The 19,517-nt window shown below is 35.9% G+C and overlaps 1 protein-coding gene across 9 annotated transcripts in view; it reads right to left on the bottom strand.

Annotated features, from left to right (window-relative positions):
• Positions 1-19,517, bottom strand: part of dab2ipa (DAB2 interacting protein a) — a 113,399-nt gene that overhangs the window by 32,139 nt on the left and 61,743 nt on the right. For 2 of the 9 annotated variants that reach the window (XM_051902983.1, XM_051902984.1), the window contains exon 1: positions 7,933-8,286. The exons of 5 other annotated variants lie outside the window; for them this stretch is intronic. Coding sequence is in view for 2 of the 4 variants with exons in the window: in XM_051902981.1 (XP_051758941.1) it covers positions 3,694-3,716 (23 nt within the window). In the remaining 2 variants the exon portion in view is untranslated. Of the gene's footprint in view, positions 1-3,693; positions 3,872-7,932; positions 8,287-19,517 lie in introns of those variants that run through there. 2 more of the 9 variants (XM_051902981.1, XM_051902982.1) reach the window with 1 other exon arrangement.

The following is a 19,517-nucleotide window of genomic DNA, read 5'->3' as shown; positions in this document are numbered from 1 at the left end:
GGAAGTGTTTACTAGAAGTGTGACTCCATGTTTCCTTAGGAAAGAAAATGTTGTTCATTTCTTACTTGTTTCTCCTAGACAATAATGAGATTAGGAGAGAGAGAGAGAGAGAGAGAGAGCAAATGGAGCAAATGAAGTCCTGAGAAAAAGACCCAAGAAATCTCAAATATGTCTATATGTCTTTACTTCAACGCTCTGATTTGTGTCAGTGTCTTTTTTTATTTATTTGAAATGAAACATAAATGAGGTATGAAAGAATAAACTGAGCATATATACACTAAAAATTATTTTAAATGCCAAGTTAACTTAGACATCACAACTTTTTAAATGTACAGTATGAAAAATTGATATTTAGAAAAATGGAGATTTGTTAAGATTACATTTAAGGGTGTTATTAAATTATTAGCTTTTTTTTTTCTTCTAAAGATTAAGCTTTAGATGATAGCAAAGATAATACAAATGTAAAATAAATGAGCATGAACAATTAAATATGAATATTAATTGATATGATACAGAGAAAAAAAAGTCCAATACTGGCTTATAACTGACATAGTATATAGTACCAATAGTATTAAATAAACCAGGACTGCTCTTTCCTGCAGGCCTGAAAGGTAGAAGACTTTATCTATTATAGAGACATGTTTGTGCTGTACATCACAAAGTCATAACAACCACAAATCTCATCCTGCCAGTCCTGCCAATTATGGTACAGTACAGTCCAGAAAGGAGGAAAATGTGCAACCGAATAGATTTTTTTTTTTTTTTTCCATATTTGTTCTTAGAAGCAGATGATGGAATTACACAGCCTCAGAGACACTGCTGCTAACAGAAAACAAAGATGGCAGATCAAATTATGAGTCATGAAAATGTGCAACAACTCCCTCGGAAAAATCTCCAAAAAGGCCCATTTAGATATCCTGCTCCATTACAGTTAGCATGGGGTGTAAAATAATAAGAAATACAGCTATTTCTTTCTGAAGAATGGACTATATATAAAAAAAAAAAAAAACTCATCTGAGTCAAATCTCACAGGAAGATGACCAGATTACCTTCTTGTTCATCTGTTCATTTTTCCTGACATGTAATAGATAAGTCAAGCAAGTGCTTCTCTGGTCCAGTGTGTGTTTAAAAGTTTGACGAATGACACACTGCGGACTGTAGGCTGATATTAAAACTCATGTAACGTCCCTCCAGCGACTCTGCCAGTGGTGTCAGCAAATCCACAAATGACCCGAGGCGAACATATGTTTGCTCCAAATATTGACTAAAATGACAAGGAAACTTATTTTATGCATTGACAGAATGACCGATTAGTGAAACAAGGCTGGAAAAAGATGTGTTTCATGATGAGAGAAATTTCTATTTTAAGTGACTATAGCACAGGAAATAATTGAACAAGTAAAAATATGCAACATTTAGCAATCCGTCTCTCCATTTTTTCCTGTGCTATAGTCACTTACACATATGTGTGTGTGTGTGTGTGTGTGTGTATATATATATAAAACGGTTAGTTCCTGTCCTTGATTCTGATTGGTCAATAGCTGTGTTTTATTCATGATAAAACACGGCTATGACCGCTTCACCCAACGGTTCTGTGTATCACCCTTAGCAACCACTCTTAGCAACATAAACTGTATGTTCTCAATTGATATTGTTCATTGAAGCTTACTGTATTATGTAGAAGAGTATTGTGAGAAAGAGATCGAGTGAGCAAGTTTATTACCTGCATTCAGATTTAGCATTTTCCTTCAGGTCAGTCCTATGTTCATAATAAAAAATCTGTTTAAATGTCCGATGTATTATCTTGTCCTTTTAACATTTAAGGGGTTTTCCCGTGACAGTTGCGTCTTGTTCCGTGTTCACAACAATTCAGTCTTTTCAATGTAAAAGTCTTCGCTACTGACTGACACACTCATAAAGACAGTCTTTGCCGCCATCTAATGGTGTAATAATGTAACTTCTGTTGCTGTTCATGGTCAGGGACTATTTTTTTCCGGCAGAAGGAAGGCTGTTAGTGAAAGTTTACTTCATGAAAGTTGCAATGATACATATTTTTGGCTTTAATATTTGTATTGTGTGGTAATCATTTTATAAAAGCAATAAGGTCCTCAAGACTAGTGCTGTATCGTGAATAAGTCACAGCTGAAGGGGTTGCAGGAACTCCCGTCATGCCTAACAATGCCCTTCAGCCGTGACTTATTCATGATGCAGCACAGCCTCAAGTACCTTATTGCTTACATATATGTAAACCCTCTATCCAGGTTCTACTCGCCCCGTAGAATTGTTATCCAAACATTCTTTCTGAAACAATAATCGCTGAAAATCTCCTATTAGTAGGCATTCACACATTAAATAATGCAAAGGTCAAGTAGACATCTGCATGGGCACAAACTTGTTCTATTTGTGCATGCATGAGATCAAAGAAGGCTGGTGATGACTCATGGGAAGTGGCCTGTGTAGCTGTGATTTACACAGGTCGAGTTTGAAAAAGAAATGGTTTCATTATACTAAAAATCTTTGTTTTCTTATCTTTTCATCTTGGGTTGTTTGCACTTAATCAAAAAAAACAAAAGGACGTTTGTATTTGCACAATTAAAATCTGGGATTCAAAAACTAATTTAAACTAGGAAATAACTAAACCTAACCCTACCCCTAAACACAACCTTCACAGAAAACATTCTGCATTTTTATAGATTTCTTGTATTGCCATCCTTGTGGGGATATTTTGCCCTCACAATGTAGGGAATACCTGAACCACACACACACACACACACACACACACACACACACACACACACACACACACACACAGGTTTGTTTTGCTATCAAAGTGAGGACATTCCATAGGTGTAATGGTTTTTATACTGTACAAACTGTACATTCTATCCCCCTACACTACCCCTACCCCTAAACCTACCTATCACAGAAAACATTCTGCATTTTTACATTTTTAATAAAACATTGTTTAGTATGTTTTTAAAGCTATTTTAAATATGAGGACTGTGTTTACGTCGTAATATCAGTGTAATACCCATGTCATTATATAAATTTGTGTCCTCATAAATCACACAAATGCACACACACACACACACACACACGTATATTTGGTTTACGGGGACTCTCCATGGGCATAATGGTTTTATACTGTACAAACTGTATATTCTATCCCCTTACACAAACCCTACCCTTAAACTTACCCTTTACCGAAAACTTTTGGCATTTTTTGAATTTAAAAAAAAAACACAGTTTACTATGTTTTTAAGCCATTTGGTTTACTTTGTAATACCCATGTCATTATGCACATGTGTCCTCATAAACCATATATACAAGAACACAAACACATATATACAGAACCTCAGTTTTGAACTGCACTAAATGTGGAACTGTTTTTGGAACTAATATTGCATTGCTTTTTCATCTTTCCATCTACATCATGATCAAAAACCAAAATAGCCGCTAAGGTATTCATACAAATAAAGCTCCGTTCCGGGTACCCATTACAAAATAAAGAAAACATTTTGGCACCGCATGAAACAGAAACAACAAACTCTGTTGCCAGTTACCGAAAAACAGTCAAACGTTCCAGTTAATCTATTAATCCCAGTAAACCCAGTGTCAGTAACAAGACTTTTCACTAGAACCGCAGCCATCAAGATTAGAAAAACAGGAAGAAGCAACATTTCTCAAACTTACTTTTTACTATTCTGGTTCAGCATGGTCTCAGAGCAAAACAAAACAAGTCCAGAGGCTGCAAGAGAAGTGAGCCAGTGCAGTGATTATCCTTGATTTTTCTTCAAGATATCAGACGCCAGGGCTTGGAAACCGTGTTCACTGTACAGCGCTCTGCTTAAAGCATTTAGAGAGAGGGAGTGCCTTGGTCTCCAAGCACCCTAGGGAACAATCTGTTGCATCTTGAACACACCCAAATCCATTTTCAAGGATTTCTATTTAAAAAAATGCTGCTCTTGCTTTCAGAGCAAGGATTTATGGATCGTTGCTGCAGTTCTTGTTGGGTTTACATGAAATGTTATGCTTTAAAAAGACAAAAAGGATCATAATTATCATATGAATTACATAATTAAAGGATATAAAACCATAAGCAATCAGCAATTGAAAGTCTCCACTGTATCACTGCACTACAAAGCCTTATAAAATGATGACACTAAACAGCCAATTATTAAAAAAAGCACTTCCAAATAGGTTTCTTTTTAAGTACGTCTTCATGAGATAATAATAAGGAGGGAAGGATAGACAGCAGCAGATTGTGGACTCCGCAGACCTCGCATGCTGTAATTAAATTCATGTTGTGGAGTGCAGCCTGCCGTCTGGTCTTAGATTGTGTCCTATATCTGTGGCTGACTGCGTACTGTGTACTCCGCCTCTGATGGTTCCCACACTCCCCGACAGGAAGCAGTCCTCCCTCGAGATCTCTGCTCCAAATAGGAAATGACTGCCAAGGAAACCAGCAATACAAGCAAGATTTTTAGGAGAATGACAATGGCTCAGTGAACCTGGCATTCAGTGCTGTTTAATGGAAATTCAAAGTTGGCCTGTAGTGCAACGGGGAAATACATACAACTACAGTGATGTTTTACAAAGGTGTAAAGTATTTGAGAAACTGTACTGCATTAGTTCTTAAGAATTATTTTGAAGAAGTTGTGCTTAACTAGAGTACTTTTTAAACTGAATACAATTTCATTGTCACACACATAAAATGCACTACTTTTAAAAAAATTGGGGTCAGTAAGGTTTTTTCTTTGAAAAAATTAATACTTTTATTCAGCAAGGATGCATTAAATTTATCAAAAGTGACAGTAAAGACATTTATAATGTTATAATGTTTCAAATAAGTGCTGTTCTTTGAACTTTCTATTCATCAAAGAATTCTGATAAAAATCCTGTATCACGGTTTCCACAAAAATATTAAGCAGCACAACTGTTTTCAACATTAATAATAAGAAATGTTTCTTGAGCAGCAAATCAGCATATTAAAATGATTTCTGAAGAATGATGTGACACTGAAGACTGCAGTAATGATGCTGAAAATTCAGTTGTTTATCACAGGAATATATTACATTTTAAAATATATTAAAATAGAAAACATTTAATTTAAATTATTTCATAATACTGTTTTTACTGTATTTTCAATCAAATAAATCCAGCCATGGTGAGCATAAGAGACTTCTTTCAAAAACATTAAAAAATCTTACTTGTCCCAAACTTTTGAAACTTTTTGTATGTGTGTGTGTATATAATTTGCTGTGTCTAATAGCCCTATTTTTGAGGCTTAAATTATGAATGTTACATTAATGAGAATTTTTTTTACCAACCAAGATTTCAAAAGCTAAAATGCATTTGATTTATTTATTTGTTTTACATACTGAAGCCCAATTAAATGTGGAAACTTTTACTTACACTCAAATAAGTTTTTGGCTACATAATTGGAAAACAAAATGACAAAATATTCATACTATCCATATCCCATTAGGGCAATATAAGTACACAAGCTACACATTAAAACAAAGTAATAAAATAGCCTTAGCATGAACTAGATCAGCCAGCTCATGTAAAAAAAAATCCCACTAAACCTTTCATTTTATAATCAGAATAACATTTGGGAGCTCAATGAACAATGTAATTATTCAGCATCCCATAATACCCTGGTACACAGCTTATAACTGCATTTCAACAGCTGTGTTTTGTGTTCACAGATGAATAGTTACGTAATCTCAGCACTATTGATGGGGTCACTCCTAAAACCCACAAGCCTCTTTTCAAAGAATCTTATTCGGGTGATTCTTGGGGCATGGAAAACAAATTAGTTGTTTTTTTGTTTTTTTGGAGAAAGTTGGGGATAAACAAAGCAAATGTCCTGGACGTTTATTTTAAACCATATAGTCTCTCTATGTCATTATTGTTAGTTGTGGAGTGGACTCCAGATTTCCCGATAATTTACTCACCCCCATGTCATCCAAGATATTTATGTCTTTTTTTCTTCAGTCGAAAAGAAATTAAGGTTTTTGAGGAAAACATTCCAGGATTTTTCTCCATATGGTATACCGCGGTATTTCCGCCTATGTCATGCATGACCTTTCCAACGTGATTACGTTATGCGTGGCGCATCGCAGAGCAGTGCAAGAGCATTTGTGGTTAAAAAGTATATACATTTTAATTTTTCTTTAGAATCGTGTAGGGATCATGTAGAGCCCTTTGAAGCTGCAATTTGGACCTTCAACCTGTTGGTAATTGTTGAAGTCCACTATATGGAGAAAAATCCTGGAATGTTTTTAAAAACCATCATTTCTTTTCGACTGAAGAAAGACATAAACATCTTGGATGACATGGGGGTGAGTAAATTAACAGGAAATTTGAATTCTGAAGCGAACTAATCCTTTAACTTGACCAAATAACATAAGTCAACACCAGGAATTTAGCCCATAAAAATGCATGTATACAAATATAAAATAATTACACTAGTTTTAATTGGATGAGCGATTATAAAATGCAGACAAACCTATGAGCTCACATTCTATATTAATGCGCAAAATCTACATTTATAGTGCCTCTTTTTGGTTTAGAGCAGCAAATGTGGCAGTAAAAGGGCGATTCTGAGTGGATAACATCTATACCAAGTTAAATTATTTGCAACTGTTTATCTGATACTAATAAATTAATAAATACTTTATATCAATTATCATTCTTTTACTAAAAAAGAAAGACTGCGGAGTGATACGAGACACATGGCGCTAGTATCATAGCTATAAAGCAAATTTTGGCTGGAATAACAGTCAGTTATACAGTTTAGTGGTCATTATACAAAATCATTTGACTTCTGAATGCAGTCAAATGCTGCAATTGACCAATCCGAATCAAGTATTCCAGGGTGTGATACACATACTATGCATATACCATAAATACTGTTGCAATGCTTTTTAACTTTTCAAGCATCTTTAAATTAGTTAATTTGTGATCACAAACACATCTAATACAGTTTCATGAAATAAACAAGACAGAATGTTTTATGCCAAATTCCTCTATGTAAATATATACTTACAGTACATACTGTATCACATGAGAAAAAGACTTATATGTTATGATTTGTCCAGCAGCATATGGAATGACAACATGTTTATAGAGTGAATTAATTCATTTTGTTTCCCAGTAAAATGTTTAGATTAATCACTGCAATAACATAAAGCAATACTCTCATTATATATAATAAATACTACACAGATTCATAACATATTCTCACCAAGTCTTCACCAAGAAGTTTCACAATAACACACTCTCGTAAATACACACCGATGCACTAAATCAAATATACAGACTAAAGCATAAACTGCAAATATCTTAGCATCTCTACAAACATACATCATGATATCTGCCCGTCCAACACAGAGAATGTTGGGATGTCAAACAGCACGTGTCGCCGCCACCCAGTAACAGGGTGGAATAATGGATCTCATTATATCAATACCCAACCTGACAATGCCATTAAATGAAGAAACATTACTAAAAGCACCTCTACAGTCCACCTGACCGCAGGGCACGGTGTGTATTCCTCACCCAGCATGTGTTTTTGTACATCTGCTCCCACACAAAGGACAGAACGGGGAAGCTGCGCGGAGTTAAAAGCCCATGATCCGTTCATAGGGACTGAACACCTCAGTTACTGGCCACAATCCCCGCTGACCGCAGCAGTGTGCTGTTTACCATCGATTACTGCCCTGATAATGCCGACAAAAGCTGAGGGAGCGCTGTGACTCGTCCCTCGTCTCTCTCTCGCCCTCTTTCATTCTTTCAGCATGGAAGCTCTGTAATGAGATGCCATTCAAGCACAATGCAGCGCTCCTGTAACACACTCCATCCGCCAAGATCTGGATCTACAGCGTGCCTGTCAGAACCACAGGGATTCTAGTATGGAATACTCACCGGGCATGCCGTCAAGATCCCCGGTCCCCTGGCGATGAAGACGAGGATGAGGAAGGCTGCTCACAGCTCCATTTTGCTACCTCTGCTGCGGCTCGGAGCCACTGGGAACAGCGGACACACGCAGCCGGCTCACACACAATCTCACGGCCCCACCTCTCTCTCTCCTCTCTCTCTGGCCTCCTTGTTTTAACTGTCACACTCTCATAGAGGAGCTGCTGTAAACCCCCCACTCATATTTAAAGTGGGCCACAGATCTTTTGACAGACTGTGGGCTGCGCCGATCCCTCTCTCTCGTTGTGTCGGCTGGACTGCTGCTGTGTGCAACGGAAGCAGGCTGAACAGTGTGAGCTGGCCCTGCCCCCTTCCCTCTGTGAGTGTGTGTGTGTTTGTGTGTGTGTGTGTGTGTGTGTGCGGCCTTTGTCCTGTGGCTTTTTGTGATATACTGGCCTCTTCCTTGAACTGGGAAAATCCACATCCAAAAGGAAAGACAATATCTCCATGCAGAATGCATGCTTGCTGGGTGGGTGGGTGTATGTATGCTCAGTAAACCTTGACCTGAGGAGCGTATGCCTAAAAACAATTACAGCCTTCTATCAGGCAGGCAGTACTATTGCTCATTCTTAGGGTTAGGGCAGGGGTTTTCAAGTTTTTTTTTTTTTTTTTGGTCCACAAGCTATTTTTAAGGTTTCAAAATTGTGGTGACCCCACACCCACATAACAGAACTAAGCTACACACTAAGCTACACTTTTGGATTTTATAGGCAAATTATGCACGTACGAATAACAATATATTTCACTATTCAGTCAGTTTCATTATTTCTTACTCTGTCTTGTTTATGCACCATGATCCCTCTATTTTAAGATGTTGTGCCAAGTTAAAGGCACAATATGTATGATTTTTGGATGAAAATATCAAAAAACCACTAGATTAGAACAATGTTATATATTTTGTTGACTTGTGTACTTACATTATTCCAAATGTTTCCAATAATGTTTAAATCCAGAGAAATAAGCAATTTTAACAAGGACAAGGACCTATCAGTGACATCATACCCGCGTTATAGTCGATTTATCCTTGTTTTATTTTGTAGAAATCATGGAAACACCAAAGACGCTTTAATATATTATGTGTTTTATTAGACAGGTGAGCAACTGTTTGGATACATTCATCGACAGAAAACTAATCATGTTATAGAGCTCAACACAGTAAGTCTTCATGTTTAAATCTTGTTTTCTTGATTTACAGCGAGTACCATGTTTTACCATGCCTAATATTGATCTAGCTTACTGCCGTGTCATAGCAGCCGCCGAGCAAACACAGAGTAGCACTATAACAATTTTTCAACACATAAATGTATCTAATATGATAAAACAGCGTTGCTTTACCCCACATACGCATGACTGGAAGAAGCGGAAGCAGTCGTCTGCGGCATAATAAAAGCTCCACTGCTCTCGAGTCGTGTGTAGCGCTCATCTCTCATTAGCAATCGCGCCAGCAGCCTCATTCCACTCCAACGGCTTTCAGCCACACCCTGCTTCATATTACAGTAATGTTAATAAATCTTTAATACATCAGCTCATCCATGAATATTATTGCCCGAGTCCCGTCGGATTCTTTTCCACCGGCTGTAGACGTGAAGACAACAAAACCCTTCTTATGATTCCACGAAATCAAGGCGTCATCAAGTGGCGAAAATTACATATTGTGCCTTTAAAAATGCATTTTGCGGCAAGACACCCCAAGTCAACAGCAATAAATTTAAGTAATAGATATCATCATACTTCTACAGCTGATTGATTACATTAAGAATAGCAAACATTTTAGTAAACAGTGGATAAAGCCAGGTTCAAAATTCTTGTTTCATTTTGTTGAATTATTTAAAGCCAAAGGTTTTCACAGAGGGGGTTTTGGATATCTCTTTGTATCACTCAAATACTGTCAACAGGAAGAATATAGATAGGAGTAAAACTGTAAAGTTTGGTGTATGTACAGTAAGTGCGACTGAAGTGGAGATTTCTTGCTCTGTGCATGAGAAAAATCTCACAGAATTAAAAAAAACACAATGAAATAAACACATAAAAGTGTATTTTGCCGTTTTCTTTCCACTTGTCTGAAACAACATACATGCAAAGCCAAATAGCCCAAAATCTCAACACTGACCAGTGAATGAAAAAACAATGTTTTTGCCTGTAATATCTTGCATTAATTTTAAAATGTTTTGGTTAAAAAATGCTACAATTTGAAATTAATCTGTGAATCAGTTGTGAATATGCTGTGGTTTTAATTAATTATGAGATAATTTCATCAGGCTCAGTGCTCAACCCACACAAATTTCGTGATTAATACTCTCTATTAAGAAAATGTAGTTTAAGCCATAATTTGATGAACAACAAGAAGAGGAAGAGGGCTGACACGCCACAGCCTACAGCACGTCACTTAAAACTATTAGTGTTATGAGCTTACAACACTAATTGAATTTAGGCATTGCTGATCCAAACAAAAAAAAAAAAAAAAAAAAGAAGGAAAAAGAAGATTAATTAGCAATATACAGTGCAAAGTATGAGACCACATTGAAAATGTGCAATTCAAATCTGTCTTAAACCTGGCAATAAACAAAAGATGTTTAAGGATTTTGAAAAAATTAAAGCCAACCAACATGTAAAACTGAAAAAGAAGAATATAAGGAAATATTTCTGATTCTACACTATTCACTAATCAAATAAATTTAATTAATATACACACAATAATATAAATATATTTAATTACATTATTACTAATAATGTAATAATAAAATTATAAAATGTAGTTTAATTACATTAAATTAGAAAAATGCAAAAAAATATTTTGAATAGTGGTATCACTATATACTTACATACAGTATATGCACAACTTGCATAAAACACAAAGCAAAACAAGCATTTTGCTTTTATAAGTAAAAATTTAACTGTTTACAATATCACATCTTACTCTTTGTGCCTCATATGTGTGCTTTGCATAACACAGCATCTGGCTTTTAACATATTTCCCATGGAATAATGAAAAAAGGCTTTTTTTCATCATCTATTGACTCCAGTGTAGAATAGACTATCATCTGAACATCCATTCAGATGTAAAGGTTTGCATCCATTAAACATGTTAATGAATGCAAGTCAATCAATGCATTGTATTATTGCGACTTCAAGGTCTGCTCTTTAGCTGAACATCTTGAGTTTAAGCAATCCTTTGAGCGGTTCTTCTATGTTCTCACTAAGGCATTTAAAAAGCTTTTCTGGGTGGAGAAACCAAAGTGGATTCCATGTCCTTCAGGCCTGAAACAATGAGGTCATGTCTTTGTTACACACTGGAGACAGAAGTGTGATGTGACAGTATCCGTGCCGAGTGGGCGTAGGTTACTGGCTATAGACACATTCAGGAATACAATTTATCAGGCGACACAATATTCATGCACTACAACAGAGGACCTGCAGCACGGGAGAGAGGAATTTCCTATCCTCCAAACTCAACCTTTAACATAACGTATCGAGTCACTCGGCAGACAAATTAATGACATATGCTCTCGCCATTCTCCACCACGCACAGCTTTCCCCTACAGCATGCCTGTGATTCATTTTCCAGTGTCATTCTCTCCACTTCATGTGTGTGTAGGTGTGTGTGAGCAAGCTAAGAGCAATTACTTGTCATCTTGCAGCCTCACCTAATGGTCCCGCACCTGTCTTATGGAGTTGTGGAAGTCTTTTAATATTAATTCGTATTCCTCAGTAAGGGTTCCTCAAATATAATCTCCCAGGAGCATTTAAGCAGAATGAAGATTGCAATAACAGGGCCTGACTTCCCCACTGGCCTCTTGGATTGTCAACAGACTGAAAATAATCATGAATGCAATGATGCAGATGTGGCTAGCTGCCTCTCATTTCTGTCATGTAGATGCTCTGTTAGCTATCATTATAAAGGGTGAAGGAGATCTGGTGAATGTCTGAATGCATGTTATGTGAATAGAAATGGGTGATGACGGTTAAAAACTCACACAATTTAAAGGAAAAGTTACAATTCTATTACACAGTGACGTCAATTCACCAAAAGCCAAGGTATGGCAGCCAAGGTATTGAAGCCATTTGACAAATTGAAATGCATGAACCTGAAATTCATGACCAAAATGCTGTTGATAACAGCACTAACCTTAAAATATGACAAATGTGAATGTGTGGTCTGTCCAAAGATGAATCACATATAGTTTTGATCATAACCCAGCAAATTAGACAGTTATAGACCACTGTTATAAGAATGAAGGACTTTTCAAGTACTTTTTCCATCACTTCAAAACTCAAAATTCTGAATATTATCCAATTTAAATGTTATTTTTAATGTGATGACCAAAAACATTTTTTGTTCATCCTCCAAAGATTGTCCTCATTTGTAAAACTAAAAGTTTCACGATGTAGAAAAACTAACACTTTGTGAAAAACAAACACTTTTATTTAAAAAAAAAAAAAAAAAAAACATTAAATTACCATTATAACAAGTAGATGGCAGCAGAGGAGCACTTATTGGCTCATTAGCTATTTCTATTATTATTATTCTATTATTATTCCACTCTAATATAGCCTAGTTTCTTTCACACTTTTGGCTTTTGAATTTATTTTTAGACATTATCAAATCACTATTATAATATTTCAAATATATTTCGTCACTTTTTGTACTGAAGTATGTAGGAAAAGTCACAGTCTCATGAAAAACAAAAACTTTTCTTCAAATTGCGAATGAAATTACACAGAAAGCGGGTAAAGAGCACTGTCAGTTTAGCACAAACTCATTGAGTGCCAAAACTCATACTGTTACTTTATTAATCAATAAATCTGACTAAACTGCACAATGATTCTTTTATTTACATCGTGTCTCTGCTTTGTTTGTTACAATGAGAGGATTTGTGCATGTGTTGAATGTAGTAAACTTGAGTTAAACTCATTCAGCGTTTTGAGAGATACTGAGTGGATTCTCACTACCGGTAACTTAAACGCCTCTGATTGGTTTTCAACAGAAATTCCTGTGATTGGATACAATACAAAAAGGCTGCAAAACCACGTTGTAAAAAGACACATTTGCAGCATTGTTGAACTCACATGACACAAATTTAACAACCAGATCGCTTTAATTTACTTGCTTTTCTCTTTTATTAAACAATTACACATTATATGTTACACATAGTAATATAACTCTATAAATCCTGCAATAAAAATATATCACGTTGCATTGACCTGACCAGGAAGCCAAGGTATGCCATACCCTGCCATAATGACGCCCCTGCTATCACATGCTCATTTCATTCCAAACCCATGATTTTCTTTCTTCCATGGAGCACAAATGGAGAAATGTTCTCCAAAAGAGCTCCAACATGACAAAAAACACTCTAAAAGTAGATCATACAAGACATGTGCTCTATTTCAAACCTGATGCGTTACGTCTAAAGGCAACATATTTGAAAGTTTTTAGTGAATAGCGACTTGATAGTGACAAAAATTGGATCTATTTGTCAAAAAAAATAAATAAATAAATAAATAAAAAAGCTAATGAATTGTCTTCAGAAGACTTGGATAACAGCGAAAGAGTACGGACCACTTTTATGTATTGTTATTTTGGAGTCCATTCATTTTCAATAGGACTGCACTATTTGGGGAAAAATGTAATTCTGATTTTTCTGATTGTGATTTATTTATTTATTTCCAAGTTTGCTGTTCTTGTTTTGTAAGGCTGTACAATTATGCCAAAAAATTCCTGATTATAAATAAATATGGCTATAAAATAGTAACATTTCTTATTTTGTTCATTATTTTGATTTCGTAATAATGATAATAATAATAAAACGGTTTATAAGTTTGGGAAGATGGTTGACGCATGTTGTCTTCTCAAATGCAAGCTATACATGACCCAAACTCAGAGCAAACGCAGAGATGGAGCAGATCACCGGATCCTGAGCTGCTTTTGTGTCAAAAAAACAAAACAACAACAACAACAAAAAACAGTGCCAAGCCTCACTATAAAACATGTGGCGCATATATTTATGCAATTAAACTGCAGAATTTGCGGTTTGATAATCTTTCTAAGCCATAACACAATTTATTTATTTTTTTTCATTAATCATGCAGCCCTATTTTAATATACATAAAAGTAGTCAATACTTTACATCAAACAAATTTCTAACAACATGAATTTTCTATTTTTCTAAACTATTCCTCTAACAAACCTCGGACTGTAGCAGAACGCAGGAAGTCCTTTTTCTCTGTTAGCTCAGTCTGCGACCTCTAACATTCCCCTCAGCGCTGTTAACATTCTCCTCCTGTCTCTTCCGGCTCCATTAGCTACAACTACAGACCACTGAACACATGCAGAACCATAAAACCGCCCCCCTATTTCCCTTTTCACAATTTGTTGCCTTACAGGCTGGAATTATGACGCATCATATTGACCTAGTTTTCCAGTAACTATGCTAACATCCCGCTAGGACAACATCACTGCAAAACGTGTTAATTACGGAGGTGCAGGTTGACATTGTTAAGGGTGTAATTCAGTTGCAACAAAGCCTGCTCTCGCAAAAGGGTCATACAGTATCCATCAATTCGAAACGCTGCACTTGTGGTAACCGCCCACAAAAGGTACACACACTCGAAGTTAGTGATGATGTGCATTCATTAATGTGCATGTAAAGCGGAATGGCTTATTGAATTGTACTTAATATTTATCTTTGTTACTATGGCAACTCTAGAGGGTAAGATTAGCTTTTATACCCAGCGACTGACTGCTTTCATAACTGGAGCAATTTCGCCTGCAATTTCCCTCTATAGCAAGTTGTTGACACAAATTACCTTGTCATTAAATGATGATTATTGCTAAGATGTTTTGAGGGACAACAACATAAAATCGAGTATACAGTCTACACCATGGTGCACATCACAATAGGACCGTATAATAACAAAGTGTCACAAATAAAAGCCTAACTCGCAAGGGTATAAGATACTGCTTCAAATTCAAAAGAAGGCTGTGACAAAGGAGACCTGTCTGAGAGTCTCAACAAGAGTGAACCGCACTGAACCCTGTGAAGAAATGGCAATTTTGTGTGTCTCTGTGTGTGTGTGGTCATTAAAAAAAAGTGCAGTGGCGTAGGTAGAACATAAAAACGGCTGCAATGGCCAAGCAGAACCGCTGGTTGAAAGATTACTGCGTATTATAGCAAAGGCTTATCTGATAATTTGATTTGTCATTGATCCCTGAACTCGAGTGAATCTGCCAGACACAGTTACACACTTAGGCCTGTTTCACACAGCTCTAGTAAGCAGCACAACTGCAACTGCAGGTTTGCGTCGTGCTTTGTGCTTACGTTAAAGGGTTAGTTCACCCAAAAATTTAATTTGTCACTAATTACTCACCCTCATGTTGTTCTTTGGAACACAAATGAAGATATTTTTGATGAAATTCGAGAGGATTTTTATCTCCCATAGAAAGCAACGAAATTACCACATTCAAGGTCTGGAGAAGTAGTAAAGACGTCATTAAAATAGTCAACGTGACTACAGTGGTTCAACCTTAATGTTATGAAGCGGCGAGAATACTTTTTGTGCGCAAAAACAAAACAAAAATAACGACTTTATTCAACAATTTTTCCTCTTCCCTGTCAGTCTTGATTGCAGTAGAAAACCTACCAACTTGACAGGCAATTTCTGCCTCACAATTGTTTGTTTTTTATATCTGACATACCTCATGTAAAATATTCTGGGCAATTATGAAGCAAGAGTGATCTGCATGGTACAGGCGGTTGGAAAATTCCAGAAGATGACGGGCTGTCGGGGCGGGATCTGTGAGATGCTGACAGGCCGTGAGTGACGGCGGAGTAATGACTGACGTTCGTGCTGTGTCTGAAGCCTCAACTCAACCACTGTACAATGCACAGAAAGAATCAGGTGACAGAAATGACAGCAGCGTTCAAGCCGTTCCTCTCTCTGCTATCCTCCTGGATTTGAGTGTGAATTAAAAAAAGACATTTCTTCTTAGAGTAAATCAATTTTCTCAGGTCATGGTCATTGCAAAAAGACCCATTGCTAGAGCTAAACAGCATTCTCTGCTGTCAAAATGATAGGGCAAAGTTAAGCCATCTTTTAAGATGTAAATTGCAATCTGTCTATTCAGTTTTATCCTCAATTGCACTTATGCAAACTGTTTTGTATGAATTAGTACAAGAAATAACAAAAAAATCTGAAGGTTATCACATTATACTGCAATTCCTAATTTAATTTACTTTGTTGGCACAAACCAAAAATTTGCGACAGCTGTAGGCATTGCTTATAAGACTCATTGCTTTAGTTTGATGATGTAATGTCTTTACAATAATTAAAAGAACGTTCCAGGCTCAAACTATAAGCTTTATTGAAAGCATTTGCTGTCAGTTACCACTTTACCACAATTACCAAATTATTTTGATCTCCCTCAGCTTGTAAAAATGACAGGTCTATGCTGACAATGAAAGTCTAGGAAGCAAGACGGAGTTTAAAAGCAGAAATATGAAGCTCATATTTTCTTAAAGAACCCCTATTAAATCTTCCGTATAAAACTGTGTGTTATTTGAGTTTCTAAATTATCTTCTGGGTATGTGCTACCAAAAAAGGAACTCAATATTGCATTTAATAGGGGTGTAACGATACCCTCATGTCACGATTCGATACATATCACGATACTGAACTCACGATATGATATAATTGCGATACTCTAAGACATAAGGTAAACGGTTAACAAAAATATATACTTTTGAAACTATATATTTTAATGTTTATCATTCTGCAATACCAGTGATGTGTCAAAATTATTTCCTGAGATAACCACCAGCATGTCACAGATGGCTGTAAATACAGCTTAACTTGTATTGACCCCAGAAAATTCCTTTAACAATACCCGAGTACTTCCTGCTATACTGTGTTGAATTTAAATTCAGTAGTCATTCAGCTGGAAGTTGTTTTATCAAGAAGGTTATTCTGTCCTTTGGCTCAAGCATTACTTCACATCATAACAATGAGATTCAGTGATTCCTCAGAATAAAGATTTGTGGGATAGAGAGGTCACCGTCCTTGTCCGTGAAGATGTCAAACACAGCCCTGCTTACAAGAATTGCATTACTATACATCATCCACAGGCCCGATCTATATAATATACCATGTCAAGCATTCAAAATGAGAGGGAAATGAAGACAAGGTGGGAAATGTTGCCAATAAAGAGTGTCATTGAACTGCTGGATCAAAGAGAAAGCTTTACGTAACACTGAATTGATGGTCATGTCTTGTATTAAGGCCTTTCCTGTCAAAATCAGGCTGATACAAATAAATAGACAATATTTAAATTATATACTATTTTAAATACATTTTTTTATAAAAAACTAAAATCTAATGTACTCTAAATGTACTGTATTTGGAAAAAGGACATTCATTTTGAGATTTGCGAGAGATTACATTTAACAGTGTTATTAAAGCTGCAGTCCGTAAGTTTTACCTCTTTGTCGCCATCTCTGTTTAAAACCTGCAATTGCAGTAATTCGCGGAATTATCATCTTTATGTAGGTTGTGCCTCGGCACGACTGCTCAGCACGGATGAATCTAATGTTTGCTGTCAGTCACCGCATCGGTGGATACCGTACTTCACAATCACAGATTGTAGTGTTGAAGTATGACCGAAGTAAGAATTTTCACCGGAAAATGTCATGTGAACAAGTAAGTAACATGTCTGCTAATTTTGTTCTGACCAACTGAGGATCGCTTAGCTCGGATCACATCAAACCGTGCAAACCGTTATACTTTTTTCTCAAATTGTTAATGTTAACAACATCAGCATTGCGTGACTATGAGTATTTAGTGTGTATTAGCGTTACCTGTAGATTTCAATTTCTGTACAGTTAATTTGTCATACCATACAATCCGCCATCAAAATGATAAGTTTAATTATTGCAGCTGCTGTGAGAAAAGGCAATAAATGATCCGCCTCACATGGGATATAGCTTAGTTAGCTGGGACTCGTTCTATATGTAAACAGACGTGACGTAATGGCGCAAAGACAAATGGTGACATGCTCGAATTTCCCACGAAAACCCACCAGAACCACCCAAATTATAAAACATTATTACAAGCTTACCGTTATGAATCGAGCTAAGGTAAGGAGGTAGTTTTGACACTGGCTGGTTATGTACTTGCTCAAAAATCGATTGTGGATAATTTTTAACAAAAAAAAGTTACGGACAGCAGATTTAAATTATTAGGATTTTTAAATATTAACTTCAAGTTAGTGAAACATAAAGGCAAAGGTGATCTAAATGTAAAAATAGATCACCAATATTGACAAATACAATAAATTTGAAAAAAAAAAAGTACTTTACAATAAGGTCCCATTAGTTAATGTTGGTTAATGCATTAACTAACAATGAGGAAACATCTGTTACAGTATTTATTAGTCTTTGTTAATACACTGGGTTAAATGCTGGGTTAAAAACAACCCAAGTTGAGTTGAAAATGGACAAACACAGTGATTAGGTTGTCTTAACTCAGCGGTTGGGTTAAATGTTTGCACAACCTGCTGGGCAGTTTTATTTTATTCAACTATCATTTAACAATTACTGTATTGCTTGCTTAAAATGAACCCAAAATATGTTGGAAATTAACATTTATGAATATGTTCAATAAATGAACATTTATTAATAAGTTTAATGAACAATAATTAAACAGTAAACATTTATTAAATTGCTTATTAATACATGTTCACCTTTTGATTATTATTGTTGCCTCTAGTAATCATGTGTCTGATTTTTTATTTCCAACCTATTTTGGTTCATTTTAAGCCAGCCATATAGTAATTTTTAAACAATAGTTGGGTTGAATAAAACTGCCCAGCACGTTGGGCAAACATTTAACCCAACTGCTGGGTTTGTCCATTTTCAACCCAACGTGGGTTGTTTTTAACCCAGCAATTTTTAGAGTGTATTATTTAATAAAAATACAACTGTCCTTTGTTAGTTCATCTTAGCTCAGGTCCATTAAATAGTATTAACAGATACAACTTTTGATTTTAATAATGTATAAGTAAATTATGAAATTAACATGAACTAAGATTAATACATGCGTTAGAAGTATTTTTCACTGTTAGTTCATGTAAACTAAAGTAGTTAACTAATGTCAATTGTAAACAAATGAAAAGAAAACAGGTTTGGATTGTCATGAGGGTGATGGAATTTCTGATCTCTTATTAAACATTGCAATATATATATATATATATACATACATACATATGAGAGATTTCAAAGAGTTCAGAGAGAGAAAATGGAAGCTCAATTGTGGAGCTCAGCATAAAAAATCTTGAGAAAGCGATGCGACTGGTAAGATTACCATTAACAAACATGCACAGTCCTTAGAGCCGCAGAATATGTGAAAGGTTTTATGACCACACTAAAGCTAAATGAAGTGCTAAGCATCAGTTTTATATAGGACTACCATGGTAAATAAGCCGCAAAGCTTGCTCAGTTTGCTATAAAATGCAGACCTTGAGAGATAAAACCTCCGTCTCA

Source organism: Ctenopharyngodon idella, chromosome 8 (assembly GCF_019924925.1).
Source record: "Ctenopharyngodon idella isolate HZGC_01 chromosome 8, HZGC01, whole genome shotgun sequence".
Taxonomy (NCBI): domain Eukaryota; kingdom Metazoa; phylum Chordata; class Actinopteri; order Cypriniformes; family Xenocyprididae; genus Ctenopharyngodon; species Ctenopharyngodon idella.
This window is presented reverse-complemented; position numbering and strand designations above follow the sequence as displayed.